The 20,797-nt window shown below is 39.4% G+C and overlaps 1 protein-coding gene across 1 annotated transcript; it reads left to right on the plus strand.

Annotated features, from left to right (window-relative positions):
* Positions 1 to 552: 552 nt before the first annotated feature.
* LOC146377077 (uncharacterized) lies at positions 553 to 17,916 on the plus strand (the record flags this gene model as incomplete). Its single annotated transcript, XM_084944310.1, has 7 exons — positions 553 to 929; positions 6,080 to 6,156; positions 7,550 to 7,605; positions 9,060 to 9,430; positions 14,572 to 14,648; positions 16,041 to 16,096; positions 17,551 to 17,916. Coding segments are annotated over 7 exons (1,380 nt in total), but the record flags the coding sequence as incomplete, so codon positions are not given.
* Positions 17,917 to 20,797: the final 2,881 nt, after the last annotated feature.

The following is a 20,797-nucleotide window of genomic DNA, read 5'->3' on the forward strand; positions in this document are numbered from 1 at the left end:
ATTTTCCACGCTCTCTTCACCTCCATCCGCCTCTATCACGTCTTTTTGCCCACTCCCAGATTATTGCCTGTGGTCCTGTGGCTTACTCATAATATTTCAAACAAGCGGGCGAACTGATCTATTAATGTTTCCGACACACAGTTTACTTCTAACTGCGCTGATTTTCAACAATGAATAAATGACGTCTTCGTTTTCTGTGATATATATAATGAAAAAAGCTGAACTCTCCTCTGTTTAGAAAAGAACGCAATTTTTTAAATCAACCTTAAAACCAACCACACCGATAAAAGCTATTTGCTGTTTTAATAACGTTTAATTGCCACCGTATGAGCTCATCTTGTGTTACATCCTTAAGAGAGAGACCTGCGGCTGCCTCCTTCCTTTGGCTCCTTGGGTGTCTTTATCTGAGCATCACTTTTGCCTCCACTATGACGCCCCTGGTAGCAACATTTAACTTTAAAGGCTGTTTACAATCAGACCAAATTCGACCTCTGTGTGTAAATACACAGACGGATTCGTGAGCTCAGCGGTTACTGACTGACATCTACCTGTGTTACTCTTTCTTTCCCTGTCTTCTCAGCGCCTCCAGGAAGTGTCTCCATCAGCTTTGTAAACCACACTGAGATGATGTTTGAGAATCAGCAGTACACCCTGCAGTGTAGCGTACAGAACGTAGCTCCTGTTCAAAGCCTCACTGTGACCTTCTACAGAGGAAACACAGCACTGGGTCACCTACAGTCCAACAGTGAACAGAAGAAACCAGTGAATGAGACCTTCACTCTGAACATCACTCCCAGTAGAGAAGATGATGGAGCTCAGTACTGGTGCGAAACCAAGCTGGAGCTGGGACCAGCTGGTCCACAGCGCCCTCCAGTGGTGACATCAGAAAAACTCCCTGCTCTAGTTCACTGTGAGTGTGAGAGAAATAAAGACGCTCTTTGATCTGTTTCTCAGAGTTTGACATTTTGAGCATGATTCATGTCACTGGTTTGGTTTTCTGTCCTCGTGAGCGCTTTGAGGAAGAATCAAAACAGTAAAGAAATACTGTTTTGATTCTTCCTCATGGTGCTCATCACCAGTGTTGGTCAAGTTACTTGAATCAGTAACTAATTACTGATCACTTCCCCCCAAAAGTAATCCCGTTACTTTACTGATTACTTATTTTCAAAAGTAATTAATTACTTAGTTACTTTTTAAAAACACGATTTACAACCTGAATAGGTGATAAAGTGATAGAACTTTCAGCCCAGTTCTACTTTTTCTACATAATCCATCATACAAAATGTAGACATACAAAAATACAAAAGTCCCTTTTTATAACTTGTTTTATTAGTTTTAATCTTAACTTTATGCATCAAGCAAAAATTTAATTATATGCAACACTGTAAAAAAAATATTCCGTAGAAAAACGGAAAATGTCCTGGTAATTTTCTGCCAGTACATTTTCTGTTTTTTTTAACGGACGTTTGACGGACTTTTCTGTAAATGATAAAACGGAAAATTCCGTTTATTCACAGTATATTTTCTGTATCATTAACTGATATTTTCCGTTAATAGAAAAATTGAAATTTCTGTTTATATTACTATTTCCAAGCACTTCTTTCCACTGTAACTCATTAAATATAGTTCTTTATATCCTTAAACGTACATTTCTATGCAATTACAACCTAGTACACCATGTAATCAAAAATTCATGAATTAAAACTTAAATTAATTTGTGCTTCGTACACAACAACATTGGTACAATTAATGTTAAATATTCTTTTATTCTCCTTAACTCAAACACTATACTAAAATATAACGACAGCATCCATCTTGTCATAAAACGACTAAACAGCTGATACATGAACAAAATAACTCACAAGCTTTCAAATTTGAGCATTTTTATTTCCTTGAAATCAGGTTGCCCTCATGTAAATGAGTTTATTCATTCAAGTGGCTACCAAGTGTTTTCTTCAAACAGGACACCTGACAAACAAAAAATGTCATATTTAACGATATGTTCACATTTAATAATATCCAGAGTACCTTTTAGTTAGAATCACTGCCTTGTGGTAGTTTTGCCTCAGCCAAATGGTTAAGGTGTGGTTTACATCCATGTCTGTCCACTTATGATACAGTATACACATGTAGTCAGTTATAGCCAAACACCTTTGATTACTGAATTACATTCACTTCATTAATGAAGTGAATGTAATTCACATTTGTGTGAACATTTGTCTGAGATTAACTCTTTGGGCTCTTTACCTTACATACTATAACATACTTGAGTCGAAAGTTGTTGACTGTTTAAGTGGTGCCACATGAATAAAACTGAACAGATCTAAAGAAGATGTTCCTGAACTTTGGGTTTATTCGAACAGGACGGATGGATAACCACAGGACTTTTCCCCATATGATAACTACAACACAAAATAAATTAAGACAGATCACTGTCCCAAACTTAAAGATAAGTGTATTTACTGGACTTGTTTTGTCAGTGAGGAGCAAAGTACAATTAGAAGTGATTGTTCTGATGAAAAGTTAAACTGTAAACAGCAGCGTAGTGAATAAGGACCTGTGTCCACGAATCCTCAGCAGTGACAACACTTAAACATCATAGTTCAAAATCCTTAATGCACACCTTTCTCTCCACGGTGTTCAAATGCCCTTAGCTGTTTAAGTAGAGGAAAAAGTCTGACATATTTCATGACCATTAAATGTTAGACAAGACTCTGAAAACGAGGTTACGGTTACAAACAAAAACCTCTGCTTGTGCGCACACACCCTAAATCACAACAAATAAGACAATAGTAAGACAAATTACTACAAAGTCTTGTTACCACTCTTCATATACCAGTGTGACAAAGTCCTGAATGCAGCCTGCATGTTAGTACATCAAGGTCCATCTGAGCTTTAAATAAAATACACTCAGCTTTTCCTTGTCGCTGTGTTGCTCCTCCATCTCAGCCATTGAGACTAGTCGCAATTTATTCTGAGGAAAAGAGAAACAACAAGACATTTTTAAAAAGTTTGTATTTTTATACTTTTTTTTACCTAGAACATAAACAACATAAACAAAAAAAGGATTAGGGCTGTGCGATATGACGATATATATCAGATGACGATATAAAAATGTCTATTGTTTCATATTATACACTATTGTTTGTTTTGTGGTGTTGCAAAATAAACTGTTTACGGCAATATTTTTTTTCATGATTTTGATGGTTACTGTAGTTATTATATTATTTCTTAAAGTTCTCTTTCTCTTATACCTACAATAACCACACTATGGACGGACAAGTGACTGTTTTTACGCGTACTTTCATTACCAACAATGACGGTAAAACCATTGTGTGGCTCCGCCGTCCGCTTGTTTATTTTCCACATAAACCTTTCACAATAAAGCTCAAGTTTCTGTTGAGACTTGAAAAATAAACTGAAATGATATACATTATTCTCAAACATAAAATTTCAGAATATGCATCAAACAAATGACCTCAAATAAAAACATCAAGTAACTATAAATGGCGCTTACAGTCACCACGCAGATGAAGGCACAGAGAATACCAGCATGGCCAGCAAGGATGAGGCAGAACCAGCTAGCTCCAAACTGAAGGACCAGTCGAAAGAAATCGAGGACCTTATTGTTAAACGAGGGGCTACCTCTGTAGCATGGACATGGTTTGGTTATGAAAAGTCTGACACGCCCCAGAAAACTGTACTATGCAAATTATGCCACAAACTGGTCCCCACCACCACTCAAACACGACAAACCTCTTTAACCACCTACACAAGAATCACATGAAAGAGTTTCGAGAGAGTTTACGAATGAAAAGCAAAAAAGAGCCGTCAGGTGCTCAAAATAATCCTTAGACTCAAACGTTAGAACAGGCTTTTCCTCGCAGCACGCCGTGAAATAAATACTCAGAAAGAAAATGGCGGCCGTTTAAACTCATGTCTAAAAATGTAGTTTCACGCATCGGTCAAAACACTCGACTCCAGGTACACGACGCCCAACTGAAAACACTTCACATAAGTCGGGTTGCCCGAGAATCACAGAATTTACAGAAAATGCACTATTTTGTGATATATATCGTTATCAGGAGAGATATGTCTTATATTGGGATGTGAGATTTTGGTCATATCCCACAGCCCTACAAAGGATTATAATTCACATAGAGTTGCATACACATAACAGCATTCTGTTGCAACAGAAACAGTTTATAATTAAAGTAACATACATACCTTGAAAAACTAAACCACAACATTAAACTCACCTTGTTTCTGTAGAGAAGGTGATCAGGGTTTTTCTTCATTTCCTGAGACCAGCTGCTCTGGATCATCACCAGCTTGTATCTTCATCTTTTTTTTCCACTCAGGGAAGTCCTTCCTTTTCTTGGCCATTGCTCTGCACTGGAAAACCAAAGTGTGTGATCAAAGGTGAAATAAGGGATATTTTTCCACTGCAGGACTTAGAGTGCTTCAAGTAGTGATAGCTGTTGATCCATTTCTCAAATAATATGTAAGGATCTGAATTTTTAAGAAAGATACAAATATCTCTGCTCATATTTGGCTAAAAGCTTGATATAGACACAACAGTTTATAACATGTCAGCATCCCCCACAAGGCATATAAATCCCCTGCACACCAGCACTGCGCTTACATTATAGTTCAATCAAGAAATAGTTATTGATTTATTATTGAATTTTTTTTAGTAATAATTATTAGTATTTGATCACATTAGCACAGTGGGGTGACAAAAATATTCCACATACTAGAAATGCTGCTCAGCATTTCATAAATTACATTTTCAACAAATGCTGGAGTAAAAACACAGTTACAGGGAAAATGTGTCTGTCTGCAAATATTAACTAAACATTTCTATGTGCTACAAAATAGATATAATTGTAAATGTGCTGAGGTGAAACTATACTTTCAATAATATTACCACCGAAATAATCTATGCTGGTCAGCTAGCTAAAAGTATTTACTTTAGCAGCCCAAATCAGAGGCTAACATTAGCATTTGCTAGCATCAGCCAGGAAGGTCTGAGGCTTAAACTAGGGTTAGTGTAACTTTGCCTGAAACCCTTTAAAGTGTACAGTAGAGCCAACTGTAAAACACAGGTATTGATACAGTACTTATTAGAGTCCTGGAATAATTTCTACAACCATGAAGTTCTCACTTTTCCCAGTTATCCACATCGCTGACTTTCGCTAATTAGCTAGTTAGCAGTCACAGCTGTGTAATACCCAGAGAGACACAGACAGCTAACTATAATATTTATGAAAACTGGTTCAGCCACTGAAGGGCAAAACTGGTGGTATCACAGTAAAAAATATTTTGACATTAACTAAAATGGGAAGCTTAAGTCATGTTTGTGGACATATAATGTGTGTAACAGGGCGTGGTTTGTGGCACGGTTGCGAAGGGAGGCTGACACAGCGGAGCTCCATCAGTTCAGTTGTGTTGTTGTTGTTGTGTGTGTAGCTGGCAGCTGGGGCTGAGGGTTGGAAGAGACAAAAACTGAGTAAAAAGTGTAGTAAAGTGCGATCTGTGTGGTCGGTCCGTCATTCATTGTCACTATGTGCAATGTACACTTTCCATTAATCTCACAGTGGAAAATTCCTGGAAATCAAAGTCAAATGTTTATCAGTAGAAGAATCAGACTCCTTTTAAACATTATATTTGTACTAAATGTGTATGTAAATGTGGTGTCTGTATATTTGTGACTGTGTTTCTGTTGTAGTTTATTCCTGTATGAATATTAAAAACTTGACTGAAAGTGTCACGACCTGCGGGATCGGCAAGGCGCTGATCAGCATCTCTCCACTCCTAGCCCCCCTTCTCTTCTCTTTTTCCTCTCTCTCTCCCTCTCCCCTGTTTTGCCGGGGCGGAACTCATGGCGGGTTCACGCCCTCGGTCCACGCCTTCCCGGATCGTGCACACCTGGGCCTCATCAGACCAGCTGGTATATTAGAAGGAGGAGATCAGCTGTTCAACGCTGGATTGTTGTGAAGACTCTAGTCAGTACACGTCGAGCCCAAGTTTCCCACGCTTCCGTCTCAGAAAGTTAACGTGTGTCTCTCTGTTCTAGATTCCCCGGACCCGTCCCCGTGTTCCCCCGTGTGGAGTGTGTAAGGAGTGACTGGTCACTAGCGGAGAGAGGCTGGCGTGAGCGCGTGTGTGATTCCCTTGTTTTCCCTGGAACCCTGCCTCTCACATCTTGTATATAGCACTGTCCTCGCACTGTCTGTAAATACACTTGGTGAAGATCTTGTAAATAAACCGTCTCTGTTAAAACACACTCCGGAGTCCTGCGAGTGGATCCTCAGAGCAACCCGTGACAGAAAGTATTAAAAATGTATTTGCATTGCTTTACAGAAAAAGGGAAAAATCGTAGGACTGTGGGGGAAAGCGTGATTACCTCAGTTAAACAACTGGTGTAATTATATTAGGTTCATCTTTAAGGAACTCTGCATGTCTCCAAATAGCTTTGAATGTCTTTGAAATGAGAATAATACAAATAGAAAAAGACAAAAAGTGGACACATGCAGACAAAGTAAAGAGGTGAATATTCAGTAAGCTATAAAGATTCAAAGGTCTCTCAGTTTTTCTCAAATGTGTGTGAGGACTGCTTGTTTGTATTCTTGGATGCACTTAGTAAATCCAACAGCTCAGCTATTTGTTGTTTGTTGTTTTTAAAAGTTGCAGGAAGAACAAACTTCTTAAACAGTAAATGAAACAAAGCACAAATTCAAAGTTTTTTTTTTCATTTCATTTTATTTTTTTATTTTGGTTTTTTTGTTTTTTAACTCAAAATGTCCTGTTGTAACTGGACTTTTTGAGTTAAGAAACAGCACCAAATCCCAACAACACTTCCCTCATGGTGCTTTATATTGTAAAGTCAAGACCCTACAATAATGCACAAAGACTCCAACCCCCTAGAGCAAGCACTTTGGCGACAGTGGGAAGGAAAAACTCACTTATAAAGAGAGAAACCTCCGGCAGACCCAGGCTCTGGGATGGGGTGGCCATCTGCCTCGGCCAGTTGGTGATGAGGGAAGGAAGTTGGGAAAAAAGAGTAGTTATTTTTAACCACTCTGGTTTCAAAATTACATTTAGAAAGCCCAATTGAAATGAATATTTGAAGCCAATTTAAGGGTTTTCTCACATAATCACATGCACGTGTTGGTTAGACTTTAGCATGCACATGAGAAAGCCCTAAAGATGATGTTTTGGCTCCTCAATTTTGCATGTTTTTTGAAGCTGCTGACGATTGCTTCATCCATTACTGGGTTTCCTGACCACATTAAGAGTATTGGAGAATCCCACCTGTCATGGAGTTCATTGTATATTGTCAGGGCGAGTTCTCCAATGTTCTCCATGGACATTTTGTACTTTTTTGACAAAATTTTGTTCCAGATCTTCTGGAAAAGCCTCTCTACAATAAACTCGGATGCTACTGGATTCATTGTCATCGTCTCATTTCCTTTGCTGATGGCGTGCATTAGCAGATCTTTGGTCACATTTTTTACAACTTCCTTGTACTCTTGCCTGTCTTTAGAGACACTGAGTACTCTTGCTGGTAATGCCAACAGGTGTTTGGTGAAGATTGAGACGGTAATATTGTCAAGCTGTTCCCTCAGATTAAAGATCAAAAGGTTTTCTTTGCAGTTGTGTGTTTTGCAAAGATCTTTGAGAATGGCCTTGCCCACATTGAAAATGCTGTCGTGGGATAAATTCAAGTGTTTCTCCTCAACTTCAGGCCAGATTTTCTCAGTCAGACGACGGCTGATGCAGTCAGGAGTGAGGCGCTCTGTGAAGATCTTGTATTTGGAGGAGACCTTTTCTTTGGCCAGTAAAACCACCAACTGAACAACCCAGTTGACGCGCACCTTCTTCTGCAGCTTCAGTGTCTTTTCCAAAGCTGATACTTCAGCCTGGTTGGTCTCATCTTTGAATACAAACTGCACTTCTTCTAACACTTGTTTTTCCTGTTCAGTTTGTTTCTTTGCGTCCTCTACCATTGTCTTCTCCTCTGACAGGACTTTCTTATTTTCTTCCTCCTCGACCTTCAGGTCGCCCAGTGTACTCTTTGGCATAGTGCACACTAATTCTGGTTTTGCTTGTTGGTCACTCGTTTTTGACATTTAAGCTACGATGTTGCAATGAGTCAGACATTCAAATGTGACTGAGGGTAGCAGAACAAAATCTCATCCAGTGAATCGCTCGTGACTATAAGTAAGTCTGGTCCAGTGTGGGTTTCACCTGCAATTTATAGACTTGAGTTGACTGTGACGTCACGGCCTGGTTCTCTTGCCTTTCATCTTTGAATCAGGCCCCGCCCACAAGAACGTTCCCTATTGGCTCTTTGAAAATAGGTAACGCCCATAAAGAACGGGCTGTCGGAGTTTCTGACGTCATGGCCCGATTCTCTCTCCTTTAATGTTTGAAACAGGCCCGAAAACCATTTTCACCACTTACGCAAAAGCTCTTCTCTGTGGTAGAAAACCTTTATTTTCCACGCTCTCTTCACCTCCATCCGCCTCTATCACGTCTTTTTGCCCACTCCCAGATTATTGCCTGTGGTCCTGTGGCTTACTCATAATATTTCAAACAAGCGGGCGAACTGATCTATTAATGTTTCCGACACACAGTTTACTTCTAACTGCGCTGATTTTCAACAATGAATAAATGACGTCTTCGTTTTCTGTGATATATATAATGAAAAAAGCTGAACTCTCCTCTGTTTAGAAAAGAACGCAATTTTTTAAATCAACCTTAAAACCAACCACACCGATAAAAGCTATTTGCTGTTTTAATAACGTTTAATTGCCACCGTATGAGCTCATCTTGTGTTACATCCTTAAGAGAGAGACCTGCGGCTGCCTCCTTCCTTTGGCTCCTTGGGTGTCTTTATCTGAGCATCACTTTTGCCTCCACTATGACGCCCCTGGTAGCAACATTTAACTTTAAAGGCTGTTTACAATCAGACCAAATTCGACCTCTGTGTGTAAATACACAGACGGATTCGTGAGCTCAGCGGTTACTGACTGACATCTACCTGTGTTACTCTTTCTTTCCCTGTCTTCTCAGCGCCTCCAGGAAGTGTCTCCATCAGCTTTGTAAACCACACTGAGATGATGTTTGAGAATCAGCAGTACACCCTGCAGTGTAGCGTACAGAACGTAGCTCCTGTTCAAAGCCTCACTGTGACCTTCTACAGAGGAAACACAGCACTGGGTCACCTACAGTCCAACAGTGAACAGAAGAAACCAGTGAATGAGACCTTCACTCTGAACATCACTCCCAGTAGAGAAGATGATGGAGCTCAGTACTGGTGCGAAACCAAGCTGGAGCTGGGACCAGCTGGTCCACAGCGCCCTCCAGTGGTGACATCAGAAAAACTCCCTGCTCTAGTTCACTGTGAGTGTGAGAGAAATAAAGACGCTCTTTGATCTGTTTCTCAGAGTTTGACATTTTGAGCATGATTCATGTCACTGGTTTGGTTTTCTGTCCTCGTGAGCGCTTTGAGGAAGAATCAAAACAGTAAAGAAATACTGTTTTGATTCTTCCTCATGGTGCTCATCACCAGTGTTGGTCAAGTTACTTGAATCAGTAACTAATTACTTCCCCCCAAAAGTAATCCCGTTACTTTACTGATTACTTATTTTCAAAAGTAATTAATTACTTAGTTACTTTTTAAAAACACGATTTACAACCTGAATAGGTGATAAAGTGATAGAACTTTCAGCCCAGTTCTACTTTTTCTACATAATCCATCATACAAAATGTAGACATACAAAAATACAAAAGTCCCTTTTTATAACTTGTTTTATTAGTTTTAATCTTAACTTTATGCATCAAGCAAAAAATTTAATTATATGCAACACTGTAAAAAAATATTCCGTAGAAAAACGGAAAATGTCCTGGTAATTTTCTGCCAGTACATTTTCTGTTTTTTTTAACGGACGTTTGACGGACTTTTCTGTAAATGATAAAACGGAAAATTCCGTTTATTCACAGTATATTTTCTGTATCATTAACTGATATTTTCCGTTAATAGAAAAATTGAAATTTCTGTTTATATTACTATTTCCAAGCACTTCTTTCCACTGTAACTCATTAAATATAGTTCTTTATATCCTTAAACGTACATTTCCATGCAATTACAACCTAGTACACCATGTAATCAAAAATTCATGAATTAAAACTTAAATTAATTTGTGCTTCGTACACAACAACATTGGTACAATTAATGTTAAATATTCTTTTATTCTCCTTAACTCAAACACTATACTAAAATATAACGACAGCATCCATCTTGTCATAAAACGACTAAACAGCTGATACATGAACAAAATAACTCACAAGCTTTCAAATTTGAGCATTTTTATTTCCTTGAAATCAGGTTGCCCTCATGTAAATGAGTTTATTCATTCAAGTGGCTACCAAGTGTTTTCTTCAAACAGGACACCTGACAAACAAAAAATGTCATATTTAACGATATGTTCACATTTAATAATATCCAGAGTACCTTTTAGTTAGAATCACTGCCTTGTGGTAGTTTTGCCTCAGCCAAATGGTTAAGGTGTGGTTTACATCCATGTCTGTCCACTTATGATACAGTATACACATGTAGTCAGTTATAGCCAAACACCTTTGATTACTGAATTACATTCACTTCATTAATGAAGTGAATGTAATTCACATTTGTGTGAACATTTGTCTGAGATTAACTCTTTGGGCTCTTTACCTTACATACTATAACATACTTGAGTCGAAAGTTGTTGACTGTTTAAGTGGTGCCACATGAATAAAACTGAACAGATCTAAAGAAGATGTTCCTGAACTTTGGGTTTATTCGAACAGGACGGATGGATAACCACAGGACTTTTCCCCATATGATAACTACAACACAAAATAAATTAAGACAGATCACTGTCCCAAACTTAAAGATAAGTGTATTTACTGGACTTGTTTTGTCAGTGAGGAGCAAAGTACAATTAGAAGTGATTGTTCTGATGAAAAGTTAAACTGTAAACAGCAGCGTAGTGAATAAGGACCTGTGTCCACGAATCCTCAGCAGTGACAACACTTAAACATCATAGTTCAAAATCCTTAATGCACACCTTTCTCTCCACGGTGTTCAAATGCCCTTAGCTGTTTAAGTAGAGGAAAAAGTCTGACATATTTCATGACCATTAAATGTTAGACAAGACTCTGAAAACGAGGTTACGGTTACAAACAAAAACCTCTGCTTGTGCGCACAGACCCTAAATCACAACAAATAAGACAATAGTAAGACAAATTACTACAAAGTCTTGTTACCACTCTTCATATACCAGTGTGACAAAGTCCTGAATGCAGCCTGCATGTTAGTACATCAAGGTCCATCTGAGCTTTAAATAAAATACACTCAGCTTTTCCTTGTCGCTGTGTTGCTCCTCCATCTCAGCCATTGAGACTAGTCGCAATTTATTCTGAGGAAAAGAGAAACAACAAGACATTTTTAAAAAGTTTGTATTTTTATACTTTTTTTTACCTAGAACATAAACAACATAAACAAAAAAAGGATTAGGGCTGTGCGATATGACGATATATATCAGATGACGATATAAAAATGTCTATTGTTTCATATTATACACTATTGTTTGTTTTGTGGTGTTGCAAAATAAACTGTTTACGGCAATATTTTTTTTCATGATTTTGATGGTTACTGTAGTTATTATATTATTTCTTAAAGTTCTCTTTCTCTTATACCTACAATAACCACACTATGGACGGACAAGTGACTGTTTTTACGCGTACTTTCATTACCAACAATGACGGTAAAACCATTGTGTGGCTCCGCCGTCCGCTTGTTTATTTTCCACATAAACCTTTCACAATAAAGCTCAAGTTTCTGTTGAGACTTGAAAAATAAACTGAAATGATATACATTATTCTCAAACATAAAATTTCAGAATATGCATCAAACAAATGACCTCAAATAAAAACATCAAGTAACTATAAATGGCGCTTACAGTCACCACGCAGATGAAGGCACAGAGAATACCAGCATGGCCAGCAAGGATGAGGCAGAACCAGCTAGCTCCAAACTGAAGGACCAGTCGAAAGAAATCGAGGACCTTATTGTTAAACGAGGGGCTACCTCTGTAGCATGGACATGGTTTGGTTATGAAAAGTCTGACACGCCCCAGAAAACTGTACTATGCAAATTATGCCACAAACTGGTCCCCACCACCACTCAAACACGACAAACCTCTTTAACCACCTACACAAGAATCACATGAAAGAGTTTCGAGAGAGTTTACGAATGAAAAGCAAAAAAGAGCCGTCAGGTGCTCAAAATAATCCTTAGACTCAAACGTTAGAACAGGCTTTTCCTCGCAGCACGCCGTGAAATAAATACTCAGAAAGAAAATGGCGGCCGTTTAAACTCATGTCTAAAAATGTAGTTTCACGCATCGGTCAAAACACTCGACTCCAGGTACACGACGCCCAACTGAAAACACTTCACATAAGTCGGGTTGCCCGAGAATCACAGAATTTACAGAAAATGCACTATTTTGTGATATATATCGTTATCAGGAGAGATATGTCTTATATTGGGATGTGAGATTTTGGTCATATCCCACAGCCCTACAAAGGATTATAATTCACATAGAGTTGCATACACATAACAGCATTCTGTTGCAACAGAAACAGTTTATAATTAAAGTAACATACATACCTTGAAAAACTAAACCACAACATTAAACTCACCTTGTTTCTGTAGAGAAGGTGATCAGGGTTTTTCTTCATTTCCTGAGACCAGCTGCTCTGGATCATCACCAGCTTGTATCTTCATCTTTTTTTTCCACTCAGGGAAGTCCTTCCTTTTCTTGGCCATTGCTCTGCACTGGAAAACCAAAGTGTGTGATCAAAGGTGAAATAAGGGATATTTTTCCACTGCAGGACTTAGAGTGCTTCAAGTAGTGATAGCTGTTGATCCATTTCTCAAATAATATGTAAGGATCTGAATTTTTAAGAAAGATACAAATATCTCTGCTCATATTTGGCTAAAAGCTTGATATAGACACAACAGTTTATAACATGTCAGCATCCCCCACAAGGCATATAAATCCCCTGCACACCAGCACTGCGCTTACATTATAGTTCAATCAAGAAATAGTTATTGATTTATTATTGAATTTTTTTTAGTAATAATTATTAGTATTTGATCACATTAGCACAGTGGGGTGACAAAAATATTCCACATACTAGAAATGCTGCTCAGCATTTCATAAATTACATTTTCAACAAATGCTGGAGTAAAAACACAGTTACAGGGAAAATGTGTCTGTCTGCAAATATTAACTAAACATTTCTATGTGCTACAAAATAGATATAATTGTAAATGTGCTGAGGTGAAACTATACTTTCAATAATATTACCACCGAAATAATCTATGCTGGTCAGCTAGCTAAAAGTATTTACTTTAGCAGCCCAAATCAGAGGCTAACATTAGCATTTGCTAGCATCAGCCAGGAAGGTCTGAGGCTTAAACTAGGGTTAGTGTAACTTTGCCTGAAACCCTTTAAAGTGTACAGTAGAGCCAACTGTAAAACACAGGTATTGATACAGTACTTATTAGAGTCCTGGAATAATTTCTACAACCATGAAGTTCTCACTTTTCCCAGTTATCCACATCGCTGACTTTCGCTAATTAGCTAGTTAGCAGTCACAGCTGTGTAATACCCAGAGAGACACAGACAGCTAACTATAATATTTATGAAAACTGGTTCAGCCACTGAAGGGCAAAACTGGTGGTATCACAGTAAAAAATATTTTGACATTAACTAAAATGGGAAGCTTAAGTCATGTTTGTGGACATATAATGTGTGTAACAGGGCGTGGTTTGTGGCACGGTTGCGAAGGGAGGCTGACACAGCGGAGCTCCATCAGTTCAGTTGTGTTGTTGTTGTGTGTGTGTAGCTGGCAGCTGGGGCTGAGGGTTGGAAGAGACAAAAACTGAGTAAAAAGTGTAGTAAAGTGCGATCTGTGTGGTCGGGTCCGTCATTCATTGTCACTATGTGCAATGTACACTTTCCATTAATCTCACAGTGGAAAATTCCTGGAAATCAAAGTCAAATGTTTATCAGTAGAAGAATCAGACTCCTTTTAAACATTATATTTGTACTAAATGTGTATGTAAATGTGGTGTCTGTATATTTGTGACTGTGTTTCTGTTGTAGTTTATTCCTGTATGAATATTAAAAACTTGACTGAAAGTGTCACGACCTGCGGGATCGGCAAGGCGCTGATCAGCATCTCTCCACTCCTAGCCCCCCTTCTCTTCTCTTTTTCCTCTCTCTCCCTCTCCCCTGTTTTGCCGGGGCGGAACTCATGGCGGGTTCACGCCCTCGGTCCACGCCTTCCCGGATCGTGCACACCTGGGCCTCATCAGACCAGCTGGTATATTAGAAGGAGGAGATCAGCTGTTCAACGCTGGATTGTTGTGAAGACTCTAGTCAGTACACGTCGAGCCCAAGTTTCCCACGCTTCCGTCTCAGAAAGTTAACGTGTGTCTCTCTGTTCTAGATTCCCCGGACCCGTCCCCGTGTTCCCCCGTGTGGAGTGTGTAAGGAGTGACTGGTCACTAGCGGAGAGAGGCTGGCGTGAGCGCGTGTGTGATTCCCTTGTTTTCCCTGGAACCCTGCCTCTCACATCTTGTATATAGCACTGTCCTCGCACTGTCTGTAAATACACTTGGTGAAGATCTTGTAAATAAACCGTCTCTGTTAAAACACACTCCGGAGTCCTGCGAGTGGATCCTCAGAGCAACCCGTGACAGAAAGTATTAAAAATGTATTCGCATTGCTTTACAGAAAAAGGGAAAAATCGTAGGACTGTGGGGGAAAGCGTGATTACCTCAGTTAAACAACTGGTGTAATTATATTAGGTTCATCTTTAAGGAACTCTGCATGTCTCCAAATAGCTTTGAATGTCTTTGAAATGAGAATAATACAAATAGAAAAAGACAAAAAGTGGACACATGCAGACAAAGTAAAGAGGTGAATATTCAGTAAGCTATAAAGATTCAAAGGTCTCTCAGTTTTTCTCAAATGTGTGTGAGGACTGCTTGTTTGTATTCTTGGATGCACTTAGTAAATCCAACAGCTCAGCTATTTGTTGTTTGTTGTTTTTAAAAGTTGCAGGAAGAACAAACTTCTTAAACAGTAAATGAAACAAAGCACAAATTCAAAGTTTTTTTTTTCATTTCATTTTATTTTTTTATTTTGGTTTTTTGTTTTTTAACTCAAAATGTCCTGTTGTAACTGGACTTTTTGAGTTAAGAAACAGCACCAAATCCCAACAACACTTCCCTCATGGTGCTTTATATTGTAAAGTCAAGACCCTACAATAATGCACAAAGACTCCAACCCCCTAGAGCAAGCACTTTGGCGACAGTGGGAAGGAAAAACTCACTTATAAAGAGAGAAACCTCCGGCAGACCCAGGCTCTGGGATGGGGTGGCCATCTGCCTCGGCCAGTTGGTGATGAGGGAAGGAAGTTGGGAAAAAAGAGTAGTTATTTTTAACCACTCTGGTTTCAAAATTACATTTAGAAAGCCCAATTGAAATGAATATTTGAAGCCAATTTAAGGGTTTTCTCACATAATCACATGCACGTGTTGGTTAGACTTTAGCATGCACATGAGAAAGCCCTAAAGATGATGTTTTGGCTCCTCAATTTTGCATGTTTTTTGAAGCTGCTGACGATTGCTTCATCCATTACTGGGTTTCCTGACCACATTAAGAGTATTGGAGAATCCCACCTGTCATGGAGTTCATTGTATATTGTCAGGGCGAGTTCTCCAATGTTCTCCATGGACATTTTGTACTTTTTGGACGAAATTTTGTTCCAGATCTTCTGGAAAAGCCTCTCTACAATAAACTCGGATGCTACTGGATTCATTGTCATCGTCTCATTTCCTTTGCTGATGGCGTGCATTAGCAGATCTTTGGTCACATTTTTTACAACTTCCTTGTACTCTTGCCTGTCTTTAGAGACACTGAGTACTCTTGCTGGTAATGCCAACAGGTGTTTGGTGAAGATTGAGACGGTAATATTGTCAAGCTGTTCCCTCAGATTAAAGATCAAAAGGTTTTCTTTGCAGTTGTGTGTTTTGCAAAGATCTTTGAGAATGGCCTTGCCCACATTGAAAATGCTGTCGTGGGATAAATTCAAGTGTTTCTCCTCAACTTCAGGCCAGATTTTCTCAGTCAGACGACGGCTGATGCAGTCAGGAGTGAGGCGCTCTGTGAAGATCTTGTATTTGGAGGAGACCTTTTCTTTGGCCAGTAAAACCACCAACTGAACAACCCAGTTGACGCGCACCTTCTTCTGCAGCTTCAGTGTCTTTTCCAAAGCTGATACTTCAGCCTGGTTGGTCTCATCTTTGAATACAAACTGCACTTCTTCTAACACTTGTTTTTCCTGTTCAGTTTGTTTCTTTGCGTCCTCTACCATTGTCTTCTCCTCTTCCAGGACTTTCTTATTTTCTTCCTCCTCGACCTTCAGGTCGCCCAGTGTACTCTTTGGCATAGTGCACACTAATTCTGGTTTTGCTTGTTGGTCACTCGTTTTTGACATTTAAGCTACGATGTTACAATGAGTCAGACATTCAAATGTGACTGAGGGTAGCAGAACAAAATCTCATCCAGTGAATCGCTCGTGACTATAAGTAAGTCTGGTCCAGTGTGGGTTTCACCTGCAATTTATAGACTTGAGTTGACTGTGACGTCACGGCCTGGTTCTCTTGCCTTTCATCTTTGAATCAGGCCCCGCCCACAAGAACGTTCCCTATTGGCTCTTTGAAAATAGGTAACGCCCATAAAGAACGGGCTGTCGGAGTTTCTGACGTCATGGCCCGATTCTCTCTCCTTTAATGTTTGAAACAGGCCCGAAAACCATTTTCACCACTTACGCAAAAGCTCTTCTCTGTGGTAGAAAACCTTTATTTTCCACGCTCTCTTCACCTCCATCCGCCTCTATCACGTCTTTTTGCCCACTCCCAGATTATTGCCTGTGGTCCTGTGGCTTACTCATAATATTTCAAACAAGCGGGCGAACTGATCTATTAATGTTTCCGACACACAGTTTACTTCTAACTGCGCTGATTTTCAACAATGAATAAATGACGTCTTCGTTTTCTGTGATATATATAATGAAAAAAGCTGAACTCTCCTCTGTTTAGAAAAGAACGCAATTTTTTAAATCAACCTTAAAACCAACCACACCGATAAAAGCTATTTGCTGTTTTAATAACGTTTAATTGCCACCGTATGAGCTCATCTTGTGTTACATCCTTAAGAGAGAGACCTGCGGCTGCCTCCTTCCTTTGGCTCCTTGGGTGTCTTTATCTGAGCATCACTTTTGCCTCCACTATGACGCCCCTGGTAGCAACATTTAACTTTAAAGGCTGTTTACAATCAGACCAAATTCGACCTCTGTGTGTAAATACACAGACGGATTCGTGAGCTCAGCGGTTACTGACTGACATCTACCTGTGTTACTCTTTCTTTCCCTGTCTTCTCAGCGCCTCCAGGAAGTGTCTCCATCAGCTTTGTAAACCACACTGAGATGATGTTTGAGAATCAGCAGTACACCCTGCAGTGTAGCGTACAGAACGTAGCTCCTGTTCAAAGCCTCACTGTGACCTTCTACAGAGGAAACACAGCACTGGGTCACCTACAGTCCAACAGTGAACAGAAGAAACCAGTGAATGAGACCTTCACTCTGAACATCACTCCCAGTAGAGAAGATGATGGAGCTCAGTACTGGTGCGAAACCAAGCTGGAGCTGGGACCAGCTGGGACCAGCTGGTCCACAGCGCCCTCCAGTGGTGACATCAGAAAAACTCCCTGCTCTAGTTCACTGTGAGTGTGAGAGAAATAAAGACGCTCTTTGATCTGTTTCTCAGAGTTTGACATTTTGAGCATGATTCATGTCACTGGTTTGGTTTTCTGTCCTCGTGAGCGCTTTGAGGAAGAATCAAAACAGTAAAGAAATACTGTTTTGATTCTTCCTCATGGTGCTCATCACCAGTGTTGGTCAAGTTACTTGAATCAGTAACTAATTACTGATCACTTCCCCCCAAAAGTAATCCCGTTACTTTACTGATTACTTATTTTCAAAAGTAATTAATTACTTAGTTACTTTTTAAAAACACGATTTACAACCTGAATAGGTGATAAAGTGATAGAACTTTCAGCCCAGTTCTACTTTTTCTACATAATCCATCATACAAAATGTAGACATACAAAAATACAAAAGTCCCTTTTTATAACTTGTTTTATTAGTTTTAATCTTAACTTTATGCATCAAGCAAAAATGTAATTATATGCAATTGCTTTACAGAAAAAGGGAAAAATCGTAGGACTGTGGGGGAAAGCGTGATTACCTCAGTTAAACAACTGGTGTAATTATATTAGGTTCATCTTTAAGGAACTCTGCATGTCTCCAAATAGCTTTGAATGTCTTTGAAATGAGAATAATACAAATAGAAAAAGACAAAAAGTGGACACATGCAGACAAAGTAAAGAGGTGAATATTCAGTAAGCTATAAAGATTCAAAGGTCTCTCAGTTTTTCTCAAATGTGTGTGAGGACTGCTTGTTTGTATTCTTGGATGCACTTAGTAAATCCAACAGCTCAGCTATTTGTTGTTTGTTGTTTTTAAAAGTTGCAGGAAGAACAAACTTCTTAAACAGTAAATGAAACAAAGCACAAATTCAAAGTTTTTTTTTTCATTTCATTTTATTTTTTTATTTTGGTTTTTTGTTTTTTAACTCAAAATGTCCTGTTGTAACTGGACTTTTTGAGTTAAGAAACAGCACCAAATCCCAACAACACTTCCCTCATGGTGCTTTATATTGTAAAGTCAAGACCCTACAATAATGCACAAAGACTCCAACCCCCTAGAGCAAGCACTTTGGCGACAGTGGGAAGGAAAAACTCACTTATAAAGAGAGAAACCTCCGGCAGACCCAGGCTCTGGGATGGGGTGGCCATCTGCCTCGGCCAGTTGGTGATGAGGGAAGGAAGTTGGGAAAAAAGAGTAGTTATTTTTAACCACTCTGGTTTCAAAATTACATTTAGAAAGCCCAATTGAAATGAATATTTGAAGCCAATTTAAGGGTTTTCTCACATAATCACATGCACGTGTTGGTTAGACTTTAGCATGCACATGAGAAAGCCCTAAAGATGATGTTTTGGCTCCTCAATTTTGCATGTTTTTTGAAGCTGCTGACGATTGCTTCATCCATTACTGGGTTTCCTGACCACATTAAGAGTATTGGAGAATCCCACCTGTCATGGAGTTCATTGTATATTGTCAGGGCGAGTTCTCCAATGTTCTCCATGGACATTTTGTACTTTTTTGACAAAATTTTGTTCCAGATCTTCTGGAAAAGCCTCTCTACAATAAACTCGGATGCTACTGGATTCATTGTCATCGTCTCATTTCCTTTGCTGATGGCGTGCATTAGCAGATCTTTGGTCACATTTTTTACAACTTCCTTGTACTCTTGCCTGTCTTTAGAGACACTGAGTACTCTTGCTGGTAATGCCAACAGGTGTTTGGTGAAGATTGAGACGGTAATATTGTCAAGCTGTTCCCTCAGATTAAAGATCAAAAGGTTTTCTTTGCAGTTGTGTGTTTTGCAAAGATCTTTGAGAATGGCCTTGCCCACATTGAAAATGCTGTCGTGGGATAAATTCAAGTGTTTCTCCTCAACTTCAGGCCAGATTTTCTCAGTCAGACGACGGCTGATGCAGTCAGGAGTGAGGCGCTCTGTGAAGATCTTGTATTTGGAGGAGACCTTTTCTTTGGCCAGTAAAACCACCAACTGAACAACCCAGTTGACGCGCACCTTCTTCTGCAGCTTCAGTGTCTTTTCCAAAGCTGATACTTCAGCCTGGTTGGTCTCATCTTTGAATACAAACTGCACTTCTTCTAACACTTGTTTTTCCTGTTCAGTTTGTTTCTTTGCGTCCTCTACCATTGTCTTCTCCTCTTCCAGGACTTTCTTATTTTCTTCCTCCTCGACCTTCAGGTCGCCCAGTGTACTCTTTGGCATAGTGCACACTAATTCTGGTTTTGCTTGTTGGTCACTCGTTTTTGACATTTAAGCTACGATGTTACAATGAGTCAGACATTCAAATGTGACTGAGGGTAGCAGAACAAAATCTCATCCAGTGAATCGCTCGTGACTATAAGTAAGTCTGGTCCAGTGTGGGTTTCACCTGCAATTTATAGACTTGAGTTGACTGTGACGTCACGGCCTGGTTCTCTTGCCTTTCATCTTTGAATCAGGCCCCGCCCACAAGAACGTTCCCTATTGGCTCTTTGAAAATAGGTAACGCCCATAAAGAACGGGCTGTCGGAGTTTCTGACGTCATGGCCCGATTCTCTCTCCTTTAATGTTTGAAACAGGCCCGAAAACCATTTTCACCACTTACGCAAAAGCTCTTCTCTGTGGTAGAAAACCTTTATTTTCCACGCTCTCTTCACCTCCATCCGCCTCTATCACGTCTTTTTGCCCACTCCCAGATTATTGCCTGTGGTCCTGTGGCTTACTCATAATATTTCAAACAAGCGGGCGAACTGATCTATTAATGTTTCCGACACACAGTTTACTTCTAACTGCGCTGATTTTCAACAATGAATAAATGACGTCTTCGTTTTCTGTGATATATATAATGAAAAAAGCTGAACTCTCCTCTGTTTAGAAAAGAACGCAATTTTTTAAATCAACCTTAAA

Source organism: Perissodus microlepis, chromosome 11 (genome assembly GCF_051167445.1).
Source record: "Perissodus microlepis isolate ML-2025 ecotype Zambia chromosome 11, ASM5116744v1, whole genome shotgun sequence".
NCBI classification, from domain to species: domain Eukaryota; kingdom Metazoa; phylum Chordata; class Actinopteri; order Cichliformes; family Cichlidae; genus Perissodus; species Perissodus microlepis.